The sequence below is a fragment of the Lampetra fluviatilis genome, chromosome 61 (genome assembly GCF_964198595.1).
Source record: "Lampetra fluviatilis chromosome 61, kcLamFluv1.1, whole genome shotgun sequence".
In the NCBI taxonomy this organism is placed as follows: Eukaryota; Metazoa; Chordata; class Hyperoartia; order Petromyzontiformes; family Petromyzontidae; genus Lampetra; species Lampetra fluviatilis.
Genome location: NC_136335.1, coordinates 5,864,863 through 5,892,039, shown reverse-complemented (window position 1 = coordinate 5,892,039; position 27,177 = coordinate 5,864,863). Strand labels below are relative to the sequence as shown.

The 27,177-nt window shown below is 46.9% G+C and overlaps 3 protein-coding genes across 3 annotated transcripts; 1 reads left to right on the top strand and 2 right to left on the bottom strand.

Annotated features, from left to right (window-relative positions):
* Positions 1-357: 357 nt before the first annotated feature.
* LOC144951169 (zona pellucida sperm-binding protein 3-like) lies at positions 358-6,545 on the bottom strand. The gene is made up of 10 exons (XM_078881311.1): positions 6,491-6,545; positions 5,792-6,003; positions 5,241-5,357; positions 4,568-4,667; positions 3,689-3,866; positions 2,901-3,036; positions 2,712-2,806; positions 1,866-1,960; positions 1,368-1,496; positions 358-506 (listed from the first exon to the last, which is right to left on the bottom strand). The coding sequence occupies exons 1-10, from the start codon at positions 6,543-6,545 to the stop codon at positions 376-378; spliced, it is 1,248 nt and encodes a 415-aa protein (XP_078737437.1). The 3' UTR covers positions 358-375.
* A 363-nt stretch (positions 6,546-6,908) lies between these two features.
* On the top strand, positions 6,909-15,333 carry LOC144951315 (zona pellucida sperm-binding protein 4-like). The gene is made up of 13 exons (XM_078881524.1): positions 6,909-6,946; positions 7,338-7,411; positions 8,267-8,356; positions 9,174-9,295; positions 10,668-10,782; positions 11,395-11,529; positions 11,712-11,890; positions 12,220-12,317; positions 12,726-12,853; positions 13,766-13,955; positions 14,422-14,557; positions 14,701-14,794; positions 15,077-15,333. Exons 1-13 carry the CDS (start codon positions 6,909-6,911, stop codon positions 15,331-15,333), a joined length of 1,656 nt encoding a protein of 551 aa, XP_078737650.1.
* Positions 15,334-20,920: 5,587 nt separating this feature from the next.
* On the bottom strand, positions 20,921-26,833 carry LOC144951179 (zona pellucida sperm-binding protein 3-like). Its single transcript, XM_078881319.1, has 10 exons — positions 26,779-26,833; positions 26,079-26,290; positions 25,536-25,652; positions 24,865-24,964; positions 23,997-24,174; positions 23,467-23,602; positions 23,275-23,369; positions 22,428-22,522; positions 21,931-22,059; positions 20,921-21,069 (listed from the first exon to the last, which is right to left on the bottom strand). The coding sequence occupies exons 1-10, from the start codon at positions 26,831-26,833 to the stop codon at positions 20,939-20,941; spliced, it is 1,248 nt and encodes a 415-aa protein (XP_078737445.1). The 3' UTR covers positions 20,921-20,938.
* Positions 26,834-27,177: the final 344 nt, after the last annotated feature.

Sequence of the window (27,177 nt, the reverse complement as noted above, 5' to 3'; positions counted from 1 at the left end):
CTTTGTAATGTACCAACAATGCCCAATTACTGCCACGGTTAAAAACTTCTGGGGCCATTTTTATGGAAGATTAAAGTGACATAGGAATGGATTTCTTACTTGAAATTGTTCAACTGCTCCATTGTACATGGACAACAATGACTGCCAGTTTGGACAATTGGGAAAGTAAAAAAAAACATTTGACATTATTATTAGGTACATCCTACTAGTCCTGGCACGCATGAATTGGAGACCACAATTGTTTCCATGATCACCCTCATGAACTGGGCTATGGTGTAGTTACACAAAGTGCTCGAAACGCCAAGCAAAGACCCCACAAGACAAGAAGTAATGCACCAGTTTTATTTATCACAACTTAAGCAAAGCAACTGAAGATCAGAAGCTCGTTTCCAATCCCTTTGAAGGAGTCGTGTGACGCCTCTTCGAAACAAACAAAGCCACCGTGGCGCTTGCTGCGACAGCCATCACCAGCGCAGCCACTCCCAGACCAAGGACGGGAGCAGCACCTGTAAAATAACAATTGAGAGAAAGGGCTGGTGGGTAAACTGCAGAGCCGTAAAGCTAGGGTTTCCACATGCTGGAGGTTGTGGGGGCATTTGACCTATCCAAGTATTTGGTAAAGGTGTGAAAGGTGTACTGTTCAAATTTGTCACTCACCAAGGTTTGCCATTTAACACTGGTGGATGGATTTAGTTCAGCACGTCACACAATCTTATGTTATTAAAAAACAATCACAAATATCATTTTAGGTATGTTAAACAAATTGAGATCTTAAACATTTACATCTGACGACCAAAGCACATTTAAGGAGGATCATGGCAATATTTGTTGGTCATACCTTTTAGGGCACTGCTGTAATATCCGTGTTTTGTACCTTTTCAACTTGTTATTGGGGAAAGGGGTTGTAGTTGGATGTCATAGGCCCTTTCAAAGGAGTAAGAAAGCAGACTTCGAAAAACAAATTGCTTCCTCCCCAAATTGCACAAAGTTCCGTATAGAGTTTAAGTATTACAGACTGCCAATCCATGAGAGGTCAACCTTAAAGCGTCATTGCCTCATGGATGTCCTGGTTTTAAATTAAGTCTGCATTAACCGCACGCACTTTTGGTGAACATGCTCCTTTTATATAGGTATCATCTTTGAAACGGATTGGTCTACACCTGAGACAACCTTCTTTATGGGCTAGTCCGAGTCAAACCAGAAAACGTCAAAAGGCAAACAGTACAACGACAATCCATGCATCAGAGCATTTATATCCCTGGGCGAGCAGATGCATCATGGGACCTTTTTGCCAGTATCAAATTATGAGAAATAGTTTTTAACCGAGACTGGAAAAAATGTGCCATTAAAGAATCTGGTAGCTTTACCTTTGGATGCAGATGTAGAAACCAGTGGCTGCTGCCGTTTTGCAGGGCTGCTTGGCTCGGCACCATCTGAGAAGGGCTTGGCAATCACGATGGGGCCCAGCATCACATCTTCCACCGCATACGACGGTCCTGAGTGAGAGGACCACATTAGTAATGTGGCGAAGGCCCAGGCTTAAGCCCATACACAACTGATGATGATGATTGCTTGTGTTGCAATCCAAACGTCATGAGAATTTTAGTGTTTAATTTTTTTATTTCCCTTCTACGTGACTTTACCGAAAAAAACAAGAATAGGAATCCCTGCAGTCACAAAAGCTTTAAATATAAATTATTTCCATTTAGTTTACTTGGCACATACCTAACACCATTATTTAGGCAAGGTTTACATAGTGAATGTCGCAGTTTGGCTTTTCTGACACTTTCCAAGAACGTAACTCCCTTCATATTCAAGGGTTTTCTGTACAAGACTAAATGGCTGAATACGACGGTTGTACTCACCAGTCACTGCTGCCACTTCCCTGCGCCTTCTTCCACTGGGGCACGTGGACTCGCAGCAGCTGCACACCGAGTCCGAGCCATCAGCAGAGACCCACCTGCATTGCACACAAACGTCGTCTGTAGTTACACAGGCAATGCTCACTCGTATCCGTTCACATTTGAGAAAAGTGCCGATTGAGCACCCGTTCAGGGCAAGCAACGTACAGTGGTGTACCATTTGGCCAGCATCACGGTCGATCAGACCGATAGCGACAATACCAGTCGATGGGAGCAGTGGCCAGGAATACAATTCTGGGCGTAGTTGTGTTTAACTGTATGACAGGACCCGACCTGTAGAGTCCGAGCCTTATAGGAAAGTACTGAAAGTATTTGTAGCATGAAGGGAAAGTCTGTGAACAGGACCACTTCCAATGTTGTTACACACCATACCTGGTGATCAGCTTGAGGGAAAAAAAAAAAATCTACGAAGGCGAGGCTCGGTTGATGCTCCCGACATTAGCCACGAGTGAGATTTGAACTCTGGCTAAGAGGCTGAGATTTTTCAAAAGGAGCTCAAACGAATGACAGACGTCGTTTGCAGGCTGCTACACTTGTTGATAAACTCAAGACAAGTGCAGGCTATGACCAATAATCACCTGAATAAATCTAAACAAGAGAAGACCCGTGGGACCTGCACAGGAAATGTTGTAATACCAGTTGCAGCTAGAAACCAGTCAGCTCTCAGGGATATTAGTTAAGCACACAGGCATGCAATAATATGTAGCCCACATGCAAGGCATGGATTGAGCTATTGGATGGAAGACACTGAAAAACAAATTGCTGGGCAATGCAAGGAAGCAGACCAACCTGTAAGCAGCCGAGGGGCTGTAGGTGCAAGCTTTATTGACAGCCGTAGGAGATGTAGCAACATCTGCAACCTTCAGCTGGCAGAAGACGAAAACCTGGACCGAGAAGAGGAAGATGGTTATTACTCAACCACACTGCCACGTTGCTAAAAAGGTGGTTTCTGTAGAAGCCTGCATGACAGTAGATCACCTGATCGCCATTGTTGGTCAACGTCGCAAGGAAGCGGAAGGAATCTATGAAGAAGCGAAGGACGTTGTCACTTTGCCGGAGCAGGAAGCCAGAAGTAAGGTGAGCATCATACGAGACTTTGCCATCCACCAGACACCTGCACAGGCACGTAGATGTACGACACGTGACTTTACATAGGGCAGGCCAACAGAAAGCCAGCGCTAGGAGATGTAGTACTCCTCTTCCACTGTATAATACGGCACAGAGGGTGCGCCAAGCCCACCTCTTAAGGGGCAAGGGGCTCCCCCCCTCCCACTCGCAAACCAAATCAGTCACCGATGACACACATTGACCACATCTCTCATCAGTAATGTACCGACAGACACCACATGATAACAGGTCCCTGCGGGGTGGGCTGGTAGGAACGAATAACCAAAGAATATAAACATAATGTATTAGGACACTTGTTTAGCCAGGAAAGCCTCAGAGAGTGTTAAGGTTTTTGTAGGGTCCTGCCAAGTCTTAATTTTAGAACTTATATAATAGGTCCTGCCAAGTGTTTGCAGTAGGGGGCGATGTTGCTACACCTAATCGGACAGACGGACGGACGGACTAATCTATTGTAGGCTGGTTCACTTCGTTCCTACCAGTAAAATCATTAACCATACACCTGGTCAGGCTTAACCATCAGAGCAAGATTCAGCGGCATTCCAAGGTCAGGCTCTGTTATATACTCAAGCAGTGGAATGCCACCTTTAAAGACAAGGAACATAAACATTCATTAGGTGGGATTAAGAGAGAAATCTCACCCAGAGTTAGAAATTATCTGGTAGCTGAGGGGAGAGTTTCTGTCGGGAACCGGGGTTGCAAAGCAGCTGACCACGAAGATCCGGAGTGGAACGTGGTTCAGTGTCTGCACGCTCGCCTCGACATGCAGAGTCTGGCCCAGCTGGTATACGGTGGAAGGTCGCGCCACACTCCAGTCGTCTTTATAAAAAGGAAACACAATTAGACAACTTCAAAAACACAATTGCCAAGGCCGAGTGCAGACTAAAAGCACAGCCAGGAAAGTGCTTGCTCACGCCACTGCTTGTGGAAGAAACCAAGATAAATCATGGGACCTCCTTTGTCAGTACCAAAATGAGAATAGGTTTCCCTTTTTTCTGGCAACAGGTGTTAAGATGCTAAAACAGCAAACTGAAACGTTTTACAAATGAATAATGTCTGCATTAACCACAAAATGTGGTCAGAATGCAAATAAAAAACGGATAATCTATGCATCATCTTTGAAACTCATTTGGTGGAAATCAGAGACAGCTTTCTTTCTGGCAGAGTATTTCGTCTCGACAGAAAGCCGTCTGGTGTGGACCAATCAGTTTCAAAGACAATGCATATATTATCAGTTGTTTTGTTTGCATTCTAACCACAATTAGTGGTTAATGCAGACACGATTCCTTGTAAAAAAAAGTTCAGTTTGGCGTTTTAACATCTTAACACCACAGTTTTGGTGCCAGAAAAAAGGGGTAAACCTATTCTTTAACCTAAAATAAAGTTTAGGGACCTCGGGCATATATCTGGTCTATTCTTCAATACCAAGCACACATCTTGAAGGGGTTATAGTCTAAATTGCCATCCTGGTAGTAGCCATGTGCATAATAGGCAATCAACGTCCTCACATCACCACTGACCGGTCATGAGCCTCAGCGTGAAGCTCAGCTGCTGTTGCATAACCTTGGCGCTGCTGAAGGGGATCCATGTGGGTTTGATGGCATTGCTGGACACGTTCCCCTTCCTGCAGTCAGGAAGAGATCGGGCACACATTCTCTACAAAGAGCAGAGGTGGGGGATGCTCAACTGCACCAATTTGTGACCAGATTATTATTGCAATGTCGTTAACAGCTTACAACGAATAGACAAGCGAAGAGATACAGAACGATATTTTCAGAGTATATTTAACATCGCAACTTGCAAGACTTTTATCCGACGAGGACCAAATAAGAGTAAAGTAGACGACTTTGGGGAATGGAGTATAATTAAGGGAACCGTGGTTCACACAGTATGCAATGCATGCACCACTTCAGGCGTGGACACTTGCAAGGCTTGATATTTGAGGCAGGCCATGACAGGCGTTTGAAGTGAACCCATCAGTAAATTTGCCACTTAAAAACCCCCACGACAGACAGCACAGGGAGACTTTCCATCGGTGGATTAACTCACCGACATTGGCTTTATTGCAATTCAGGCCTCGCAAAGCTAAAGCACACGCAACGGCACATAATTTTTAAAGACAGTGGTAGAATTGTAAACAGTTTAGCTGGACTTCAAAATAAAGAAAATGTCAACAAGAGACTGCTGGTGAACTCGCCTGGGATAGCGGCAAACGACCGGCACGGCGACGTAGTTTGTGCGGATAATGCCCGTGTTGGACGTGGGGCGGTAGTAGAGGTAGTTCTCGTAAGACAGCAGCTCTGCACTCGTCTAAGAAGGGAGGAAGAAGTGGGGTTTATTACCCATTGCAATACTAGCAGAATAATAATTTAAAAAAAAAAGCTCAAACACCTTGGTGAAAGACCCAATGCAGCTGTTCCTTGGTTTAAATAATTCACCTAGCTCATGTCACCCATAAAAAAACACCCACACAAACCATGGCAAACGCAGATTCCCAATGTATTATGGAAGAATAAAAACGCTCTAATGTACGACTGGTCAACCAGAACGGACTTTAACATAATAATGCAATGACCGATCTACAAATACCAAGGGGATTTCAAAGCGATACTCCCCGCTGTTATTGAAGAAGTCTGGCTTGACTCGAATGCGGAATTGTAATACTTCTGCACCTATACTCGACAAAAAACATAAAGCAGTTGGATTGCGCAGATTATGTTACAGCAGCATTAGCAGCCAGTTACCTGGAGGCTGCTGCCACAGCTTTCCAGTGCGTAGAGGAAGGTCACCGTCCCAGCAAGGGCGTCGCTCCCAGTGACGGGGCAGGCTGGTACTCCCAGGGACAGGTCACTCGCCTGGGCCAGGTGACCCGTGCCGAACAGGTCCCTGCTCACGGTCAGCGTGAGCGTCGCCTCGTCACACACCACACTCACCGTGGCGGAGGTGGCCACTGCAGCTGGAACTGCAGCACGGGAGGAGACGCGAGAGTTACCCAAACAGTGACACAGGTGGTCAGTGAAGCCGTAGAAAGTCTCAGAGCCTCGAGTCAATCATCCACACGGAGCTGCTAATACAAGAGAGTTCGAATTCCCCAGTAGCACCTCAATGAATGTATATACGCGTCACGACAGGTTAAGAATACGTTTTGGCAATCTACTACTGGATCAAGTCTCGCACATTGCGGTCGTCAGTTTGACCATACAGATCAGTACGGGCTGAATTAGGGCAAAGCCCCAGGTCTAGACACATCTCGCCAATGTTAACATTACAGGACGCAAATTCGTGTTCAGGTATATAGAACAGTGAATTAACCACCACGCCACACTACCAAACCCATCGTTAGTACGTGTATATTATGGTGTTCGCATTAGAAAACACGGCAGTTACATTACACGACGAATAAACACGTTTGTAAAATAATCTTTCGACCAAACTCCACTCACCAGAGACAAGACATAACAACCCCAGGACCGAAAACAAAGCCCTCGTGATCTCCATCGCAAGGACAACAAAAAAACCGGAGACTTAGCACGGCACCAGCAGAGCCAACGCAGCTACTGTCCCGACTCGGGGCTTTTATCTGCGCGCGGCCTCATTCAGTTTCAGTAATGAGCCAATGAACTCCTCCTGCGTACGTGCCGCGTGATTTGCGGTGCAGCTCCTTTCCATGCACGTGCGCCGAGATCGAGCAAACCTCTACTGATGAGACAATGAGTGACTCGATCTGCTCTCATAAAATCTCGCTGATTAGACAATGCGTGGGTGGATCTGATCCAATCTGGATCGGGATCGCTGAGGGCTCTCCATATAAAAGGGGTCCATGGCCTAAGGGAAGCGACGCAGCTGATGATTTGTTTTACGATGGCGGCTCTGCGAGTTCTTCTCCTGCTCCTGACCAGGTGAGGAGGCGGAGGGGCGTGCTGAGTGGTGTTCAGGGATGTTCCTCAACAGCACTGGTTAATGAAGTCTTGTGTACGTTTGTAATAGAGGGCGTTTCCATATCGCTTTGGGTAACTGGCCTGCATGGAGAAATGCATTGAGATAAAAATGTGGAAATGCGGTCCTGAAATGTCTCGCTTGCCCAATTGTGGGTGGTAGGGGTTCCAAAGGTGGCTTTGCGTGGCGCTGTTTACACCAACTCCTTCGTGCACCGTGCTGGCCTTGAATAGGCCCTTCCTAAAATCGCTACAGGGCCACTTAATTTTTTGTGGGGGGGTTGCGGTGTTTGCCTCTCTCTCCTCCCCCTGCGTTCTCTCGTCTTGACGGTCACGTGTCTCGTACTTCCCGCAGCTTCCTCTGCCTGGGCTCCGTCCACGCGAGGCTTCGACAGTCGCTGGGACCGCGGACGCTGGGGGAGCCGAGTGGTAGGGGGCGCTGCTGCTGCTGTTGTCGCCACATGACAACCACATCGCGCATTCTCTCAATACCGCTATCGTGTGTCTGGACACCGCCATGCACAAGACTTTAATGGCGGCGTCTCTCGGTGAACTGGTAAAGCGTTACCGGCGACACGAGTTGCCAACAAGAGCGCTGCCTGGACGAGGTGGAGGGGGGTGAATTTGTTGTGTGCTTGCCGTTGGAGCGGTCACGTGACGCGACGTGATGGCTGCCGTTGGGCATAGGCCGGCACGTGGATAATTAATAATCCTCCAGCGCATGGAAAAGGGGGCGTTCGGGGACATTAACTCTCCCTTGCACGTTCCTTTTTACGATAATAACGCTTTCGAAAAATATGGCTGGTGACTGATTGGCACGGCCCTTGCAACTTTACTTAAAATAGTGAATTGTACAACATTTGACTGCACGACTATACGTAAAACACGCGTGCAAAATCATCATGACCTTGTTCCTTTCCATTATAGTAACAACGAACTGTGCACTCGCGTTGATAATTTGCATATCAGGCTCTACCTTGGCAACTTTCTACTGCAATTTCAAGAGTCTAATGCAGGGGTCTACTACCAAAATATCATGTTGCAACCAGCTGCGTCGAAACTGCAGGCTGACGATCCCTGGTGTGAGGTTCATACTGTCCAGTTGTGCACGTGCCTTTTGAATTTGCGCCAAATAAGAACAACACACAACACCTTACATGTGTGCACAGAAAAGTGAAGGTACTGATGTGCGCCCTCCAAGCAACCGTCGCGGGCTGTTTTTTTTAATTGCTCCATAAGGTGTAGTTGATGTTGACGTCTCAACTTCTGAACTGCCTCCCCCAGGTCTGCTGAAGCAATGCATCTCCTCCACCCTTGGTTTTTCTGTGGGATGGAGCAGCCCCTCCCACAGTGACTACCGTGTATTTGTACGGAGTGAGTCCACGAGCTTTCACTTAAATCGTGATGACATAATTGACATCTTGATCCATTGTATGATTGAACATATGACGCTTCTCATAGATGCTATCAAATTGATTCGAGGATGAAATTCTCTGGCCAGTTTGGTCCCAACTGCTTCGCTTTCGATGTGCTCTAACCTCTCAATTTCTCTTATTCGGTGTCGATTTTAGGTTTTTTTGGTTAACGCTGTGTGGAATGTAATTCGCATGAACGATGGAAACTTTTATCTGGGATTCAAAGCATGATACTGTATTGGCGTCAGGGTTCATTTCCACTAGTCTAATACAGCAGACGACGATAATCAAATCTTATTCTTCCATAGGATAACTGCGTGTGTTTACTCGACGGTGGAATCCCTTATTAATCAATACCACCTCTTGATTGCCTGCACAATGGGCTCTCCCATTCGTTGGAACATTTCATGCAAGGTCGTGACTTCCGTTGTAAACTGAACCTGGTGACTCCTGTCCTACTTTGGTTCTCTCGTCGCATTTCCCACGAGTCCTCCGTTGACGACTTGGGAGCTCTTGTCGCTAAATCCGACACGCAGCCTTATTTACTAGCAACTATTAGAAGAGGTCGTTGTGCAGGTTTGGGAGTACCATAATTCCAACAGTGTATTGAGGATCCGGTGTCCTAGAGACGTTCCTGGTACTGTGGAGATTTCCTATTCGCGTTCACACTAACACCATACTTTGTTGTTCTCCTTGCAGTCGCGCTGTCCACATGAACTTGTGGTGCGTAATCCATCCAAATGCAGGTTTTTTTACTTTGTTTTCGATGTCTCCAGCGGTGCGGAATGAGGCCGTGGATGTGGAGTCTGCGCAGGGGGACTGCGGCTTCTCCATCGCGAGGGACGGTGCTGCGCTCCACTTCACCGCTGCTGGTGATGCCTGCCACGTGCGCGTGGAGGTGAACACGAGGAGACCGTTGTGACTTGCGTCGATGCTAGTACCCGCTGGGACTGCTGTGGTAGTAGCGAAATTGATGTTTCGCAATCCATAACCGATCGGCCATCACGTGCCCACAGATGTTGTCTGGCCAGAATCTAATTTGATTTTGTCTACTCTGGCATTTTCCCCTCCACGTTTGCTTAGCTCGTGCATTTATTTTTAAGTTCCTTCCAAGATTTTGTTTTAGCTCATGCCGTCCACTCTGGAATTTGTTTTCAGATTGTTTGCATTGCTTTTTCAATTTATTTCGATCATCTCTCGGTGGTAGCGACTTTAATTCTAGTTTATACAGCAGCTCTTTCTCTTGACTGGTATCCCTGGACAATCAATGCAATGCTCATTCCATATGTCTTATCAAGATCTTGCCATCTTTGTCTTTTCAGATTTACCTTGATTTGCACTTGACATTTGTGCTCTTGTTCATTGTAGTATGCCATGTCGCTACATTACTCTTTAAACCAATCCTAAGTATCCTTTTTTGCCGCATTGCATTGCTTTTTTGTCTTTAGTCTCCGTCTTATCTCTAGCATAAATGTTCTCTTCCGGTGCTTAACGGTAAAGGATTTGCCATCTAGACGTCCATGTCACCAAAGTGGTCACCTTAATAGAGGCAATGTGTGAACGGTTAACTGGTGTTTACATCACACAAAATACACGGCAAAACAAGCTTTCAGTTGATGTATTTCACGCCTGCTAATGGATGCAGCATTCGCGATACTATTCAATGCAAAGAAGGGAATCGGAGCAGTTTGATGCTTGGTATAGAATTAACGGCACTATATATTGCTACAGAAGGTCACTATCCAAGCTGGCCTCTAAGAGACCAACGTAGATGTAAGAAAATATTGCACACGGGGCTTACTTGGACATGTATGATCTACAACAGCAAAATGCAAGTGGCAGACCTAACCAACATACGAGCTTTGTGCCAGAAATATGTGCACTACTTGAGGTTGCTTGCAGAAGCCATGAAAGTCTTGTGAAAGGTGGTAATTTGTGAGTGCTATGTGTGTGGGAAGAGTAATTGCGGTTTTGTGGCAAGCTGAATATGGAAACGGTATTACACACGGAGCAGCGCAGCATCCGTTTGTACAATAACAAGGGTTAACCTGGGAAAGTGGTTTCGGACCCAGGAATGCAACCCCCCCGACATGCAGTCTACCTGCCATAATTTGGGTGGTAGGTGGTGGCGGGTTTCCCATTTGACAGTTTTACTTGTCATTAACCTGGCCTCACCCAACAATGTCGAATGCACTAAATCTACTGATTTGTTTAAGCCTTCCTGGAGCACTGGCCCCGAGTCCGATGTTGAGGGCTGCTGATTTCACCAGGACGGCAGGAGGAAGATCCAGGTGGAGCTGCAGGAGATGCGGCAGGGGCTGAATGGACTCGTCTGGGCTTTCACCATCGACTGCCCTGAGAACCTAAGATCGGCGAGGGCTGGAGGTGAGTACCATTGATTTGACTCTGCTAATCGGACCCACAGACTGCACTACCTGTGACTTGGTGCTATAGAATGGGTCTGCTGGGTCAACAGCTGCCTTTCTGTTTCGACCTAGATCATCTCTCCTGGTGCTTTTGCAATAATGCGCTTGCATTTCCTGCAGATGCGTTTCATGCCCTTGGCTTTTACTGGACAAACTTGCAGCTTGAATCCTTTTCCGATGCACTTTCCCCCAATGGCTGATTGCAATAGTTGCACCATATAAACGCGTTTTTCCTAATGCACTGCTGGTTGGTGCTGCCTTGGGTCGTGAGGGTTAATTTGACCATGCTTCACCACGCTGCTCCTTGTTGGCTGTGGTTGAGTGGCACTAACCTTCAATGCAACAAATTGTGCTGCACTGCCAGAGCCTTTTGCAGCCAGTGAGCAACGTGTTTGCCCATCTTTGCAGTACACTCAACCCTGCTCCGCTTCTGAGATTGCGTGCATTGCCCGGGTGATTTGGTCATGTGCCAAGTAACACTCCTTAACATACGTGGCTCAAACGATGCCGTTTTATTTTAAGTACGTGTGGGGTTTTGTACGATGACCTGTTGTGCTCCTGCTGCTATTAGAAATCGCCACGTGCTCTGGTCAGAGCAGGAACTTCCCATGCAACTCTGTGCAGAGTGTCCTGAGCGCGGACGTCTGTGCACAGAGTGGCTGCTGCTACGACCCCACTCTACGCCGCTGCTTCTACAGTGAAGCTGGTACGTAGCTGACTCAAAACAGAGGTTCCATCATTCACTACCTAAACTAGGCTCCTGCTTTGAGGTTCTATGTTGGCACAGTAGCATCCTGCTGTGCTGCTTCCCTGGATTTGTTCCATCACCATGGTCTACATGGGGCATCTTTCGTGATTCACCATACCCTCCCGCCATGCTCCACCCAGTGTGCACCACAGATGGGCGCTTTGTGGTGCCCGTGTCTCGGAACCTAACGTCTCCGCCGCTGGACCTGAGCACCGTGCACCTGACTGGCGGTAGCAGTGCGCAGTGCAGCCCCGTGCTAGTGTCTGCAGACCTTGCAGTCTTTGACGTACCCATGGCAGCGTGTGGTGCCACTGTGCAGGTAATGGGCTCCTGGACTCTGCTTTGCCCTGCCCCCATCCTGATGGTTGTTGTTTGACCTTGTTGAAGTGCTGCATCGGGACCCTTCACTATGCACAACTCCTTGATGTGCAGAGCACAATCATGCACGAGTTGATGAAGAACAACAGGGTCACTTTATGATTGAGTTTCAAATGAATCGAGTGCCAAAGCAGAATTTAGGGGGATTCTAATATAATTTGTAGCTAATTGTGAACAATTTGGACTCTTGGCCAGTACCACTTATCATTCTTCTACTTGATCACTCGATGGCATTATCGTTTTGTGTCGACTACTTTGTGGTGTGTCCAGTGGAGTGGGCAGGAGCTCGTGTACGAGTTGCTGTTGGTCTCCGAGCGGGAGCTCTGCGTTGATGGAAGCGTCGCCATCACCAAGTCATCCACATACAAGTAAGCACTGCCACCACCCCTCTGCAAGTGCTGTGCTCATGAGGGTCAAGCATGAGTCTTGCAGAGGAGACCCACCCCCATCAATGGCCACTGTCCCTGCGACATTAAATATTTGCAGCATATGCCAGCAGAACCGTGACCAAGCTGTGCTTCCATATTCAACGATTTAATTATTAAATTGGGACATTCGACGCACAAGGGCGACTTTTCCTCGTCACAGGATCTTTAACATCTTGTAGTAGGAATATGGTTAATGGCTAATGTAAACGCGGTATTAACCAAGGTGGGGGTCCCTTCACTGGTACATCTGCAAAACACCCTATCGGTCTGCTGTGTCGCTCCTGCAATCTATTGCTGCCGTGAGGGCATTGTGCATGCCTTTTGGCTGGTGGTGTGTGTTTTTACCAGGATGGTTCTTCAATGCCGCTTCCTTGGAAGTGGAGACCTGCAGCTTCGAGTGCAGGTGAGCACTCTGCCACCGCCACCTCCAGCCACGGCCACTGGGCCCCTCTCCCTGCTGCTCCAGGTCTTCACTGGTGAGTACTGCTCTCTCCGACACCCTGTGCAGCTCTGAATGGACAAATGCCACCTTGAACACGGGTTGTGATGTCGCTCTACCCAGGGAAGACTTGGGTCCGTATTAGCTCTGACTCGAAGCCAGCTGAAAGTCATGATTATTTTAGCCATTGCTCGGCTAGGAGCTCGACCCTGGTTTAATTTCCACTGATTGCAGGCTGCATGCGATTTTTGAATGCATTAATCGGCATGGCTGCTGGACTTGAACTGCAAACGGATGACGTGCTAGGCTGTGCTGCCAGTGTTGTGAACCTGCCAACAGAGTTCATAATTCGCCATAAGGGAACTAGAACGACTTGCACATTCTCCATGGTACGACATGTAACTTCAAATGCTAATTTCTGCTGAGGTTTTGAATCTAGCAGCTATTGGCTTGAAACCATGTTGGTGTGGGGCCGACATTGAACGGGATGACAATGCCCCTATCAATCAAAACGGTCTCTTTGAGGGCATTGTTTACAGGAAAATTGGACTGGCTTTCTTAGCCTCATTCGTCAGATCACAATTGCTTGAACGAATTGTTATCAATAGCTTCATTGGTTACCAATTGGCTAAAAATGGGACTAGAACTTTGCCAACTGTTAGCACCCGATTCCCGTCCCTCCGTGTGAAATGGTGGCCCCTTACAGCATCTACAGACATTTAGATGCCGTTGTATGTAGGTGAGGGTCACAGAATGTTATTCTAAAAATACAAATAAAATATAAACCACGATTTTTATGCCAGGAACATGTTGAGATGTGCACTAGTTCAATTCTAAAGTGATGCGCACGTTTTAGGGGTTTTGTGCTTTACCTTGTCCAATGTGCTCTAAACAGGTCCTTTACACCACTAATCCACATACATTGTGAACCATGTCTGAACGGTGCCAGACAACTCCTACACCACGCCGTACCAGCCCTGGCAGTACCCACTGGTAACGCTTCTGGGAATGCCGCTCTACGTGCAGGCGTCACTGCTGCACCGCTCTGACCCCACGCTGGTGCTCTTCCTGAAGGACTGCTGGGCCACGCCCACGACAGATGCCACCGACCCCACGCAGTGGAAGCTTGTGGTGGATGGGTGAGGCTGGGCGGGGTAGTGCTCTCTCTGCCACAGCAGGGCCTGCAGAGGCAACCTGGTTTTTGAGGCATTGGTTGTCTCTTTTTCTTCCCCCACGTAAGCAGAGTTGTGCTAATTACGTCCCCTTGTTAATGACAACGGTTCGTGTAATGGTGACTATCAAGTACTGTCGTCTAAGCAAGATTGCAGTGCCATCCCCAAATGTCGATGGCCACTGCTCCTTTGGTTCTGGATGTTAACACAGCCACCCTCTGCCTCCCAGAGCTGGTGGTTTGTACAAGGCCCGACTACATGCAGTGATGGTTGCATTGCACCGATGCACTGAATATTGGCATTTGGGCTGCCTTGCTAGTCGTGAGCATGTCTTGACTAAAGCTGCCCTTCATCCTTGCGTGCAGATTTAAATAAAAATGCATGCATTCAATCTTCTTTGAATTGAGGGTAAACGGCACTTTTTCTTGTGCAGCTGCCCCGTGCAGTCTCCTTGTTGCAGTGTGTTCTTCCCTGGTGTTGCTGACCTGCCACTGCCTTCTCACTACAAGCGTCTGGCACTCCAGGCCTTCGCCTTCATGAACTCTGACCGCAGCACCACCCGTGACCTCGTGAGTGCCCGATTCTTTTCATCCATTGAAAACCAGGCCACCATGGAAGGATGACGTGTACTGTGTACAACTGGAGGGCAAAAGGACTACCTAAAAACATGGAAACCTTTACTTACCGGAGCGATGCATTCTGTCTGCCACAGGTTTACCTGCACTGCTCTATCGTGGTGTGCGACAGCTCCAGCCCCAACTTCCTCACCGAGTGCAATCGGCAGTGTGGACAGACCAGGCGCTACAGTGAGCAGCACCACCGCGACCTATTGAATATTTTGTGCTTGTTTACCCAGAAAAGCCTCGCAGAGTAACGATTTTTCAAGAGGACGAAGGGGTTTTAATGTTGCTATGTTATCGTTTATATTTAAAGTGCATTTGCTGTGACCTTTGCAGACTGGTTTCACAACCCGTGGCATGCCACAATTACCTTCTCGTTTCATTTTTTTTTTCTGGGTAACTTGACCTGCCGCATATGATGTCCTTTCGTATGGGCCAGTTGTCATCAACCGATTTCTGTTGTTCCAGAGCGCAACGCCATCTCTGACGCTTCCAGCGTGGTAGGAAAGCACGTGGTGTCACTGCAGGGCCCCGTGCTCTTTGAAGAAGCTTCTGTTAACGACGCTGCTCTGCTGTTGCTGGAGGCTCCCTCATCGTGGGCCTCTGCTGGGACTCTGTCCTTTCTCCTCGTCATTGCCACAGCCGTTATTGCTCTCCTGTCTGCTGCCATTGCCGTCAGGAGGCACAGGAGCCGGGCTGTGGCGCTCGATGGGAGTGGCTATTGATGACTACTTGTGATTGCTGGCACTTGCGTGTCTTGCTGACCGTTGTCAAATAAAATTCTTAAATTCGCTACTGCTGTTCTGACCTTTCACGAGGATTGTAAGTGTGCAATATGTAGGCAGTGTTAGTGCTGCATTTGGCCACGTTTCTTCCCCAAGGCAAGTCCCTCGATAGCAGCAACGTGTACCAAGGTTTAGGCCTTTGGCTTCAAACAAGAGCACCTTGCCATGCTTAAAAAATCTGAATCCAGGTTTCTTTTATTTATGACCTAATGAATCCTTTTTCCCCAAACACGCAAATGTGGACATTATGGTCCAGAGACAATTTTTTTTTCTGTCACACTAACAAACTATTTCAAAGGAACGTCAAGAATGTTGGGCAAGGAGGGAGAAACGGAATACTGCCAACTTTAACTAGCTTTAAGTAAAGGTTGAGTTGACCTTGGTTGTAGCATTAAAACGCATATGTCTACATTGTCAAAAGTGCTCTGCCCCTGGAAAAGACAACCAACGCTGATAGACATTGTTTGTGGCCTTGTGCACAAGTGGCTTGTTTCAGATCCCTGGGTTCTGAAGCGGTGACGCATCCGTCTATCTGCATTGGGGTGAATGCTGGATAAACTCTGCCTCCTCGATTCGTCAACGTTTAACTCCTTGGGCATGACCACCAGAGGCGTAGCTAGGATATTTTGCGCCTGGGGACGAACTACAAAATTGGCGCCCCCCCCCCCCCCCCCCCCCATTTAATCACATTTTCCTATTACATCGAATACGGAATAACAATTTAATTTTAATGAAACATTGTATTTAAAGAAGAATTTATATGGCTCACTTGGTCACTGTCGTAGACTGGTTGACAGTCTACAAAAGATTAATTTTTCTTGATTTCACTGTCTCTAACTGGTCAATCACGTAATCAAAATCTGTTTTTTCCAATGTTTTTCTTTCAACGCTAAGAAGAGCAAGATCGCTGAGATGATCTTGTCCCATTGAAGCACGCAAATGCGACAAAATAAGTTTCAATTTGCTGAACGACCGCTCACAGCTTGCAATTGAAACTGTTTTTGTTATTACAATTTGCAGTGAAATTCGCAAATTCGGAAATATGTCTCCATAAAACTAAGCTCCAAAGGCGTTTCTGGTAGAACTTCATTCTGGTTACTGAGCAGCATTTTGCAATCTCCAATTTCTGTGAAAAGTTCGTGGCCATTGATGTCGGTGTCATAAAAATTTCCAAATCTGTGCAATTTCGACGAATTGCATCGACATCTGTGTCGGATAGAAGAGTTTTGACGTCCAGCAGAAATCCATATTTTGTGTTCAGGTCTTTTAGTCGTAAAAGCCGTGTTGACATCTCCTGTTGAAGTCGATAAAGTACGCTCTTCATAACGCGCACAATTTCTTCTTCTGCTGAAAGTCCTGCATCTCTTGCCAATTCTCCTGGCATCTCCTTCTGTCCACATCTATCCCCCAGGCTGTGCATCTTGTTTTGGCGTTTTCTACAGAAACTTGGCTCAAATCATCACGAAGCTTGACAAATTCATGCTCCAAAGATTCAAGATCAGTTGCTGCTTCCTTGAAGTTCATAGTAGGATCCTGTTGTATCTATGCCCCGTTTTCCAAAAATTCCTGTAAGAGCTTCTGAACACGATACATTTTTCCAAGAATGACATTCTAGAAATTTAATAAAACTATGAAGTTAAAATTTAATACGCATGCCTGTAACTGTTCTGCATCGCTTCTGGTTTCAGGCGTCATAGTTACGTCCTCCGATAATTTGTCTAGCAGCCCTACTAGTTCATCCAGTCCTTCATAGATAGCTTTAACAGCTTCTGATCGTGCACTCCAGCATGTTTCAGACTCCCACTTTACTGTGATGGGCACAGATTTTTTTTTTACTCTTCCCAACGAATTGTTGAACGAGAGAAAAACAAATATATACTTTCAACTGTTCCAAAAAATGTGACGAAATGTGGATCCTGTTTAGCTGAGTGTACTCTTGCTAAGTTTAAGCTGTGGTTGTCACAGTTGACAAACAATGCTCTGTGATTTTTGTCACATATTCGTTGTTGAAGGCCGGATATATGCCCAGTCATCACAGCAGCATTGTCATAACATTGTGCCCGACAGTCGGCTAGAGGTATGTTGTCAGATTTCAGTCTTTCGACGATGCCTCTTTCTAGGCTTGCTGCATCTTTTGCATGTGTAATAAGAGCCATGTATGGCTCACGTGGTGATCGGCTTGCTGGTCCCGCTTTGTAGCCAATGAGGGGAGAGCCAGGGAGCATGGCCTCGGCGTGATCACGGCATGTTAGCTAGGGTGATTGGCTTGGCCGATCGGGGCCTCAGCTAATGGGAAGCCGAATCAGAGGCGTGGTCCCGGGATTGACGGGGAATGATCTGGAACGGTCAACGCTGACTACGGAGGATTGGCTTAGGAGTACCACGTGACCCAGGGATTAAGAGGAGGAAAGACGGAGGAGTCGGGAGCAGACCTGGGAACGAAGAGAGCAGGAGCCACGCGCGTACGGGGCTCTGGGTGCCGCGGGCGACTTAGCTGGTTGTCTGCCCGCTTCCAGTTGCCTGTCAGCAACGGGGAGTGTGTGTAACTGTGGAAGTGAAAAATAAAGGACTGATTCCAGAAGCCGTCTCGAGAAGGTTTATTACACATGTATATCGATATAACCTTAAAAAATGTATTCGATTGTTACTTTTTTAGTTAAAAAATCCACAATCACAAATCTTATGACCTGAGAAAGCTGTTCCCGATGTCCTAGATCAGGAGTTGAGTCAAGTAAGATACCGTAGTACTTGTTTTACAGGGAGGAACAATGTTCCACACTGCCCACCAGGGATTTTTTAGCTGTCTGTCTGTCTGACTGTCTGTCTGTCGTGCATAAATAAATATATAATACACACAGCTCTTTGATTGGTGGAGACCTTACAAACAGCTCTTTGATTGGTGGAGACCTACTGCCGGGTACGGAGAGGGGAGGTGCCTAAGGGAGGAGGGTCAGGGGAGGGGCCTAAGGAAGGGGGGAGTCAGGTAAACAGCTCTTTGATTGGTGGAGACCTACTGCCGGTACGGAGAGGGGAGGTGCCTAAGGGAGGAGGGTCAGGGGAGGGGCCTAAGGAAGGGGGGAGTCAGGAGAGGGACCTGAGGGGGGGGGGGGGGTTCAGCGGAGAGGCCTGAGGGGGGGGGGGGTCAGGGGAGGGGCCTAAGGATATGGGGGGGGGGGGTGCTCAGGGGAGGGGCCTAACAGAAGGGGGGTCAGGGGAGGGGCCTGAGGATATGGGGGGGGTGGTCAGGGGAGGGGCCTATGGGAAAGGGGGTCAGGGGAGGGGCCTAAGGGGGGAGGGGCCTAAGGGAGGGGGGGGGGCGATAGTTAAGGGGGCTGTCTGCCTGGCTACCTAAAGTCCAGTTATCTTTTATACATACAGGTACGAACAACAGGTTCCACACTGCCCACCAGGGATTATTTGTCTGTCATGCACGAATGCGCTGTCCAACCAAGTTCCTACCTGCCCACTCAGAAGGAACGTGTTTCCTGATATCACTCAACAATTGGTTCTTTACAGTCGACGCAAGTATGTGGATAAATTCATTCTGGATTTCGGGTGACAAATAAGAAACTGATCCCGGATTTTCTCCTGCGTGCTGTACGTGTTTTGCTAACAATGGGTCATACTGCGCAACCAATGTGATCAGCGCGATAATTTTTCCAACATTGTTATCCTCATCTGCATTCAAATTTTTCTCATGGCCACGTAGTGCCAAATTTTGTGAAACCAGAAACTTAATACAGGTGAGTATTTTTTGCAATATATCTCGCCAACGTTGTTTTTCCAAATGAATCTGAGCTTGAACCACTGCGTCAATTCCAGTACCATCAATTATCCTTCGTTAGGCTTCCTTCCATGCAGTAAAAGCTGTGCGGTGGTTAGGATTGTTTTCATGAGAATTTCGTTTTTCTGGCTTTCTCCACTTGTTGAAACCGTTTAACTCAAACGAAGCTCGTGAGTTTGAACTCGATGATGTAAATAATAGACAACAAAAACCGTAAGCAGCTTTATTGATTGTTGAATATAATAGCCACGAACGATTCACTTACTCTCCGTTCGCTAGTCGGCGTTTAAACCATGCTGCTCTGGCTGCTGCAGCCGCTTGGAGCGTGGTGTCACTAATAAGAACTAAAAATAGGCAGTCGTAGTTTCTGCCACCAAAAAACAGGCCAGTGACTAAGGCTGAAAGACTGCACCTGTCTTGTTTGGGACGTTCTTCCATGCAAGTTCTTAATAGGCGCGCGTACCAAAATGTAATTACATGACATGTAGGCTGTGTGTGGCGGGATATATAAACTTTTAGGTTGAGGTGTAGATTTGTGCAGTAGTTTCAGGCTGCCGCACCCGCCGCAATAAGTTATAATGTAACGTTGCAAGCCTCATTTTGGTGCCCCTTTACCTTGGCGCCCGGGGACATGTACCCCCCTGCCCCCCCCCCCCCCCCTTAGCTACGCCTCTGATGACCACCACACTTGCTGATAGCCCAGAGTCTCATGTCTACAACTACCTGTGTTAAACCATCTGCCTGGAAAACTTGGCTGTTAGGGAGACCGTTTGCCTCAAACACAGCCTGGAAATCATTGACCTCCTCCCTTCTACCTTGGCGTTTCTCCTCAACTTCCTCAAACTGTATGAAGGACTGACAACCTGTAAAGACCATTTCTCCTGGACTTGCTCAATCCTGCATAATAACTGCCATGACGCATGAAACGGTACTATATTTTTTTCGGGGAGATTTGAATGTTCCTTTTAAGTAAAAAAAAACCATACGAAACATCTACGTGACCTAGCGCCTGAAATGTCATGGTATAAAGTTACTTTGTCATGAACTGATAACATTTGTAATAACAAGTTCCTTCGGAATGGGCAGGTAGGAACTTGGTTGGATAACGCATTCGTGCGATCTGTGTCACGCGGCACAAGGTACGTGGGGCGGCGTGTCACGTGGTACTAAGCCCTCCCGAAGCGCTCTATGAAATACAAATCGAGGGCGTGGCTATGAAAGACAGATCACCAATCCCTGGTGGGCAGTGTGGAATTGTTCCTACCGGTAATATTTTTATTTAAGGCTGTGGGCACTCTGGAAGCAAATTTCCACATGTAATACTCCAACCAGCTCAAGTACAGTATTAAATGATCCTATTTTTTGCACGGTTGTTACACATTATCTGTCTTTGTAATGTACCAACAATGCCCAATTACTGCCACGGTAAAATCTTCTGGGGCCATTTTTATGGAAGATTAAAGTGACATAGGAATGGATTTCTTACTTGAAATTGTTCAACTGCTCCATTGTACATGGACAACAATGACTGCCAGTTTGGACAATTGGGAAGGTTTAAAAAACATTTGCCATTATTATTAGGTACATCCTACTAGTCCTGGCACGCATGAATTGGAGACCACAATTGTTTCCATGCTCACCCTCATGAACTGGGCTATGGTGTAGTTACACAAAGTGCTCGAAACGCCAAGCAAAGACCCCACAAGACAAGAAGTAATGCACCAGTTTTATTTATCACAACTTAAGCAAAGCAACTGAAGATCAGAAGCTCGTTTCCAATCCCTTTGAAGGAGTCGTGTGACGCCTCTTCGAAACAAACAAAGCCACCGTGGCGCTTGCTGCGACAGCCATCACCAGCGCAGCCACTCCCAGACCAAGGACGGGAGCAGCACCTGTAAAATAACAATTGAGAGAAAGGGCTGGTGGGTAAACTGCAGAGCCGTAAAGCTAGGGTTTCCACATGCTGGAGGTTGTGGGGGCATTTGACCTATCCAAGTATTTGGTAAAGGTGTGAAAGGTGTACTGTTCAAATTTGTCACTCACCAAGGTTTGCCATTTAACACTGGTGGATGGATTTAGTTCAGCACGTCACACAATCTTATGTTATTAAAAAACAATCACAAATATCATTTTAGGTATGTTAAACAAATTGAGATCTTAAACATTTACATCTGACGACCAAAGCACATTTAAGGAGGATCATGGCAATATTTGTTGGTCATACCTTTTAGGGCACTGCTGTAATATCCGTGTTTTGTACCTTTTCAACTTGTTATTGGGGAAAGGGGTTGTAGTTGGATGTCATAGGCCCTTTCAAAGGAGTAAGAAAGCAGACTTCGAAAAACAAATTGCTTCCTCCCCAAATTGCACAAAGTTCCGTATAGAGATTAAGTATTACAAACTGCCAATCCATGAGAGGTCAACCTTAAAGCGTCATTGCCTCATGGATGTCCTGGTTTTAAATTAAGTCTGCATTAACCGCACGTACTTTTGGTGAACATGCTCCTTTTGTATAGGTATCATCTTTGAAACGGATTGGTCTACACCAGAGACAACCTTCTTTATGGGCTAGTCCGAGTCAAACCAGAAAACGTCAAAACGCAAACAGTACAAAGACAATCCATGCATCAGAGCATTTATATCCCTGGGCGAGCAGATACGTCATGGGACCTTTTTGCCAGTATCAAGGTATGAAAAATAGCTTTTAACCGAGACTGGAAAAAATGTGCCATGAAAGAATCTGGTAGCTTTACCTTTGGATGCAGATGTAGAAACCCGTGGCTGCTGCCGTTTTGCAGGGCTGCTTGGCTCGGCACCATCTGAGAAGGGCTTGGCAATCACGATGGGGCCCAGCATCACATCTTCCACCGCATACGACGGTCCTGAGTGAGAGGACCACATTAGTAATGTGGCGAAGGCCCAGGCTTAAGCCCATATACAACTGATGATGATTGCTTGTGTTGCAATCCAAACGTCATGAGAATTTTAGTGTTTAATTTTTTTTTATTTCCCTTCTACGTGACTTTACCGAAAAAAACAAGAATAGGAATCCCTGCAGTCACAAAAGCTTTAAATAGAAATGATTTCCATTTAGTTTACTTGGCACATACCTAACACCATTATTTAGGCAAGGCTTACATAGTGAATGTCGCAGTTTGGCTTTTCTGACACTTTCCAAGAACGTAACTCCCTTCATATTCAAGGGTTTTCTGTACAAGACTAAATGGCTGAATACGACGGTTGTACTCACCAGTCACTGCTGCCACTTCCCTGCGCCTTCTTCCACTGGGGCACGTGGACTCGCAGCAGCTGCACACCGAGTCTGAGCCATCAGCAGAGACCCACCTGCATTGCACACGAACGTCGTCTGTAGTTACACAGGCAATGCTCACTCGTATCCGTTCACATTTGAGAAAAGTGCCGATTGAGCACCCGTTCAGGGCAAGCAACGTACAGTGGTGTACCATTTGGCCAGCATCACGGTCGACCAGACCGATAGCGACAATACCACTCGATGGGAGCAGTGGCCAGGAATACAATTCTGGGCGTAGTTGTGTTTAATTGTATGACAGGCACCCGACCTGGAGTCAGAGCCTTATAGGAAAGTACTGAAAGTATTTGTAGCATGAAGGGAAAGTCTGTGACCAGGACCACTTCCAATGTTGTTACACACCAGCCCTGGTGATCAGCTTGAGGAAAAAAAAAAAAAAATCTACGAAGGCGAGGCTCGGTTGATGCTCCCGACATTAGCCACGAGTGAGATTTGAACTCTGGCTACGAGGCTGAGATTTTTCAAAAGGAGCTCAAACGAATGACAGATGTCGATTGCAGGCTGCTACACTTGTTGCTAAACTCAAGACAAGTGCAGGCTATGACCAATAATCACCTGAATACATCTAAACAAGAGAAGACCCGTGGGACCTGCACAGGAAATGTTGTAATACCAGTTGCAGCTAGAAACCAGTCAGCTCTCAGGGATATTAGTTAAGCACACAGGCATGCAATAATATGTAGCCCACATGCAAGGCATGGATTGAGCTATTGGATGGAAGACACTGAAAAACAAATTGCTGGGCAATGCAAGGAAGCAGACCAACCTGTATGCAGCCGAGGGGCTGTAGGTGCAAGCTTTATTGACAGCCGTAGGAGATGTAGCAACATCTGCAACCTTCAGCTGGCAGAAGACGAAAACCTGGACCGAGAAGAGGAAGATGGTTATTACTCAACAACATTGCCTACCACGTGGCTAAAAGGTGGTTTCTGTAGAAGCCTGCATGACAGTAGATCACCTGGTCGCCATTGTTGGTCAACGTCGCAAGGAAGCGGAAGGAATCTATGAAGAAGCGAAGGACGTTGTAACTTTGCCGGAGCAGGAAGCCAGAAGTAAGGTGAGCATCATACGAGACTTTGCCATCCACCAGACACCTGCAAAGGCACCGTAGATGTACGACACGTGACTTTACATAGGGCAGGCCAGCAGAAAGCCAGCGCTAGGAGATGTAGTACTCCTCTTCCACTGAATAATACGGCACAGAGGGTGCGCCAAGCCCACCTCTTAAGGGGCAAGGGGCTCCCCCTCCCACTCGCAAACCAAATCAGTCACCGATGACACACATTGACCACATCTCTCATCAGTAATGTACCGACAGACACCACATGATAAAAATCATTAACCATACACCTGGTCAGGCTTAACCATCAGAGCAAGATTCAGCGGCATTCCAAGGTCAGGCTCTGTTATATACTCAAGCAGTGGAATGCCACCTTTAAGACAATGAGCATAAACATTCATTAGGTGGGATTAAGAGAGAAATCTCACCCAGAGTTAGAAATTATCTGGTAGCTGAGGGGAGAGTTCCTGTCCGGAACCGGGGTTGCAAAGCAGCTGACCACGAAGATCCGGAGTGGAAGGTGGTTCAGTGTCTGCACGCTCGCCTCGACATGCAGAGTCTGGCCCAGCTGATATACGGTGGAAGGTCGCGCCACACTCCAGTCGTCTTTATAAAAGAAAAGACAATTAGACAACTTCAAAAACACAATTGCCAAGGCCGAGTGCAGACTAAAAGCGCTTGCTCACGCCACTGCTTGTGGAAGAAACCAAGATAAATCATGGGACCTCCTTTGCCAGTACCAAAATGAGAATAGGTTTCCCTTTTTTCTGGCAACAGGTGTTAAGATGTTAAAACAGCAAACTGAAACGTTTAACAAATGAATAATGTCTGCATTAACCACAAAATTTGTGGTCAGAATGCAAATAAAAAACTGATAATATATGCATCATCTTTGAAACTCATTTGGTGGAAACCAGAGACAGCATTCTTTCTGGCAGAGTCTTTCGTCTCGACAGAAAGCTGTCTGGTGTGGACCAATCAGTTTCAAAGACAATGCATATATTATCAGTTGTTTTGTTTGCATTCTGACCACAATTAGTGGTTAATGTAGACACGATTCCTCGTAAAAAAAGTTCTCAGTTTGGCGTTTTAACATCTTAACACCACAGTTTTGGTGCCAGAAAATAAGGGGTAAACCTATTCTTTAACCTAAAATAAAGTTTAGGAACCTCGGGCATATATCTGGTCTATTCTTCAATACCAAGCACACATCTTGAAGGGGTTATAGTCTAAATTGCCATCCTGGTAGTAGCCATGTGTATAATAGGCAATCAACGTCCTCACATCACCACTGACCAGTCATGAGCCTCAGCGTGAAGCTCAGCTGCTGTTGCATAACCTTGGCGCTGCTGAAGGGGATCCATGTGGGTTTGATGGCATCGCTGGACACGTTCCCCTTCCTGCAGTCAGGAAGAGATCAGGCACACATTCTCTACAAAGAGCAGAGGTGGGGGATGCTCAACTGCACCAATTTGTGACCAGATTATTATTGCAATGTCGTTAACAGCTTACAACGAATAGACAAGCGAAGAGATACAGAACGATATTTTTAGAGTATATTTAACATCGCAACTTGCAAGACTTTTATCCGACGAGGACCAAATAAGAGTAAAGTAGACGACTTGGGGGAATGGAGTATAATTAAGGGAACCGTGGTTCACACAGTATGCAATGCATGCACCACTTCAGGCGTGGACACTGCAAGGCTGGATGTTTGAGACAGGCCATGACAGGCGTTTGATGTGAACCCATCAGTAAAGTTGCCACTAAAAACCCCCACGACAGACAGCACAGGGAGACTTTCCATCGGTGGATTAACTAGCTGACATTGGCTTTATTGCAATTCAGGCCTCGCAAAGCTAAAGCACACGCAACGGCACGTAATTTTTAAAGACAGTGGTAGAATTGTAAACAGTTTAGCTGGACTTCAAAATTAAGAAAATGTCAACAAGAGACTGCTGGTGAACTCGCCTGGGATAGCGGCAAACGACCGGCACGGCGACGTAGTTTGTGCGGATAATGCCCGTGTTGGACGTGGGGCGGTAGTAGAGGTAGTTCTCGTAAGACAGCAGCTCTGCACTCGTCTAAGAAGGGAGGAAGAAGTGGGGTTTATTACCCATTGCAATACTAGCGGAATAATAATAAAAAAAGCTCAAACACCTTGGTGAAAGACCCAATGCAGCTGTTCCTTGGTTTAAATAATTCACCTAGCTAATGTCACCCATAAAAACACCCACACAAACCATGGCAAATGCAGATTCCCAATATATTATGGAAGAATAAAAACGCTCTAATGTACGACTGGTCAACCAGAACGGACTTTAACATAATAATGCAATGACCGATCTACAAATACCAAGGGGATTTCAAAGCGATACACCCCGCTGTTATTGAAGAAGTCTGGCTTGACTCGAATGCGGAATTGTAATTCTTCTGCACCTATACTCGGCAAAAACATAAAGCAGTTGGATTGCGCAGATTATGTTACAGCAGCATTAGCAGCCAGATACCTGGAGGCTGCTGCCACAGCTTTCAAGTGCGTAGAGGAAGGTCACCGTCCCAGCAATGGCGTCGCTCCCAGTGACGGGGCAGGCTGGTACTCCCAGGGACAGGTCACTCGCCTGGGCCAGGTGACCCGTGCCGAACAGGTCCCTGCTCACGGTCAGCGTGAGCGTCGCCTCGTCACACACCACACTCACCGTGGCGGAGGTGGCCACTGCATCTGGAAGTGCCGCACGGGACGAGACGCGAGAGTTACCCAAACAGTGACACAGGTGGTCAGTGAAGCCGTAGAAAGTCTCAGAGCCTCGAGTCAATCATCCACACGGAGCTGCTAATACAAGAGAGTTCGAATTCCCCAGTAGCACCTCAATGAATGTGTATACGCGTCACGACAGGTTAAGAATACGTTTTGGCAATCCACTACTGGATCAAGTCTCGCACATTGCGGTCGTCAGTTTGACCATACAGATCAGTACGGGCTGAATTAGGGCAAAGCCCCAGGTCTAGACACATCTCGCCAATGTTAACATTACCAGGACGCAAATTCGTGTTCAGGTATATAGAACCGTGAATTAACCACCACGCCACACTACCAAACCCATCGTTAGTACGTGTATATTATGGTGTTCACATTAGTAAACACGGCAATTACATTACACGACGAATAAACACGTCTGTAAAATAATCTTTCGGCCAAACTCCACTCACCAGAGGCAAGACATAACAACCCCAAGACCGAAAACAAAGCCCTCGTGATCTCCATCGCAAGGACAACAAAAAAAAACGGAGACTTAGCACGGCACCAGCAGAGCCAACGCAGCTACTGTCCCGACTCGGGGCTTTTATCTGCGCGCGGCCTCATTCAGTTTCAGTAATGAGCCAATGAACTCCTCCTGCGTACGTGCCGCGTGATTTGCGGTGCAGCTCCTATCCATGCACGTGCGCCGAGATCGAGAAAACCTCTACTGATGAGACAATGAGTGACTCGATCTGCTCTGATAAAATCTCGCTGATTAGACAATGCGTGGGTGGATCTGATCCAATCTGGATCGGGATCGCTGAGGGCTCTCCATATAAAAGGGCTCCATGGCCTAAGGGAAGCGACGC

What these genes read in the sequence shown, in the direction of transcription:
- LOC144951169 (XM_078881311.1), bottom strand. Translation starts at nt 6,545, where the DNA reads ATGGAGATCACGAGGGCTTTGTTTTCGGTCCTGGGGTTGTTATGTCTT. An exon ending in TTTGCCGCTATCCCAGGCGA is followed by an intron (nt 4,668 to 5,240) that starts GTTCACCAGCAG and finishes GACTGCAGGAAG; the next exon opens with GGGAACGTGTCCAGCAATGC. An exon ending in GGAAGTGGCAGCAGTGACTG is followed by an intron (nt 1,497 to 1,865) that starts GTGAGTACAACC and finishes CCTCTCACTCAG; the next exon opens with GACCGTCGTATGCGGTGGAA.
- LOC144951315 (XM_078881524.1), top strand. Translation starts at nt 6,909, where the DNA reads ATGGCGGCTCTGCGAGTTCTTCTCCTGCTCCTGACCAG. An exon ending in AAGATCGGCGAGGGCTGGAG is followed by an intron (nt 10,783 to 11,394) that starts GTGAGTACCATT and finishes TGCTGCTATTAG; the next exon opens with AAATCGCCACGTGCTCTGGT. An exon ending in TGGAAGCTTGTGGTGGATGG is followed by an intron (nt 13,956 to 14,421) that starts GTGAGGCTGGGC and finishes TTTCTTGTGCAG; the next exon opens with CTGCCCCGTGCAGTCTCCTT.
- LOC144951179 (XM_078881319.1), bottom strand. Translation starts at nt 26,833, where the DNA reads ATGGAGATCACGAGGGCTTTGTTTTCGGTCTTGGGGTTGTTATGTCTT. An exon ending in CACGCTGAGGCTCATGACTG is followed by an intron (nt 24,175 to 24,864) that starts GTCAGTGGTGAT and finishes TCTTTTATAAAG; the next exon opens with ACGACTGGAGTGTGGCGCGA. An exon ending in TGACCAACAATGGCGACCAG is followed by an intron (nt 23,370 to 23,466) that starts GTGATCTACTGT and finishes TTCTCGGTCCAG; the next exon opens with GTTTTCGTCTTCTGCCAGCT.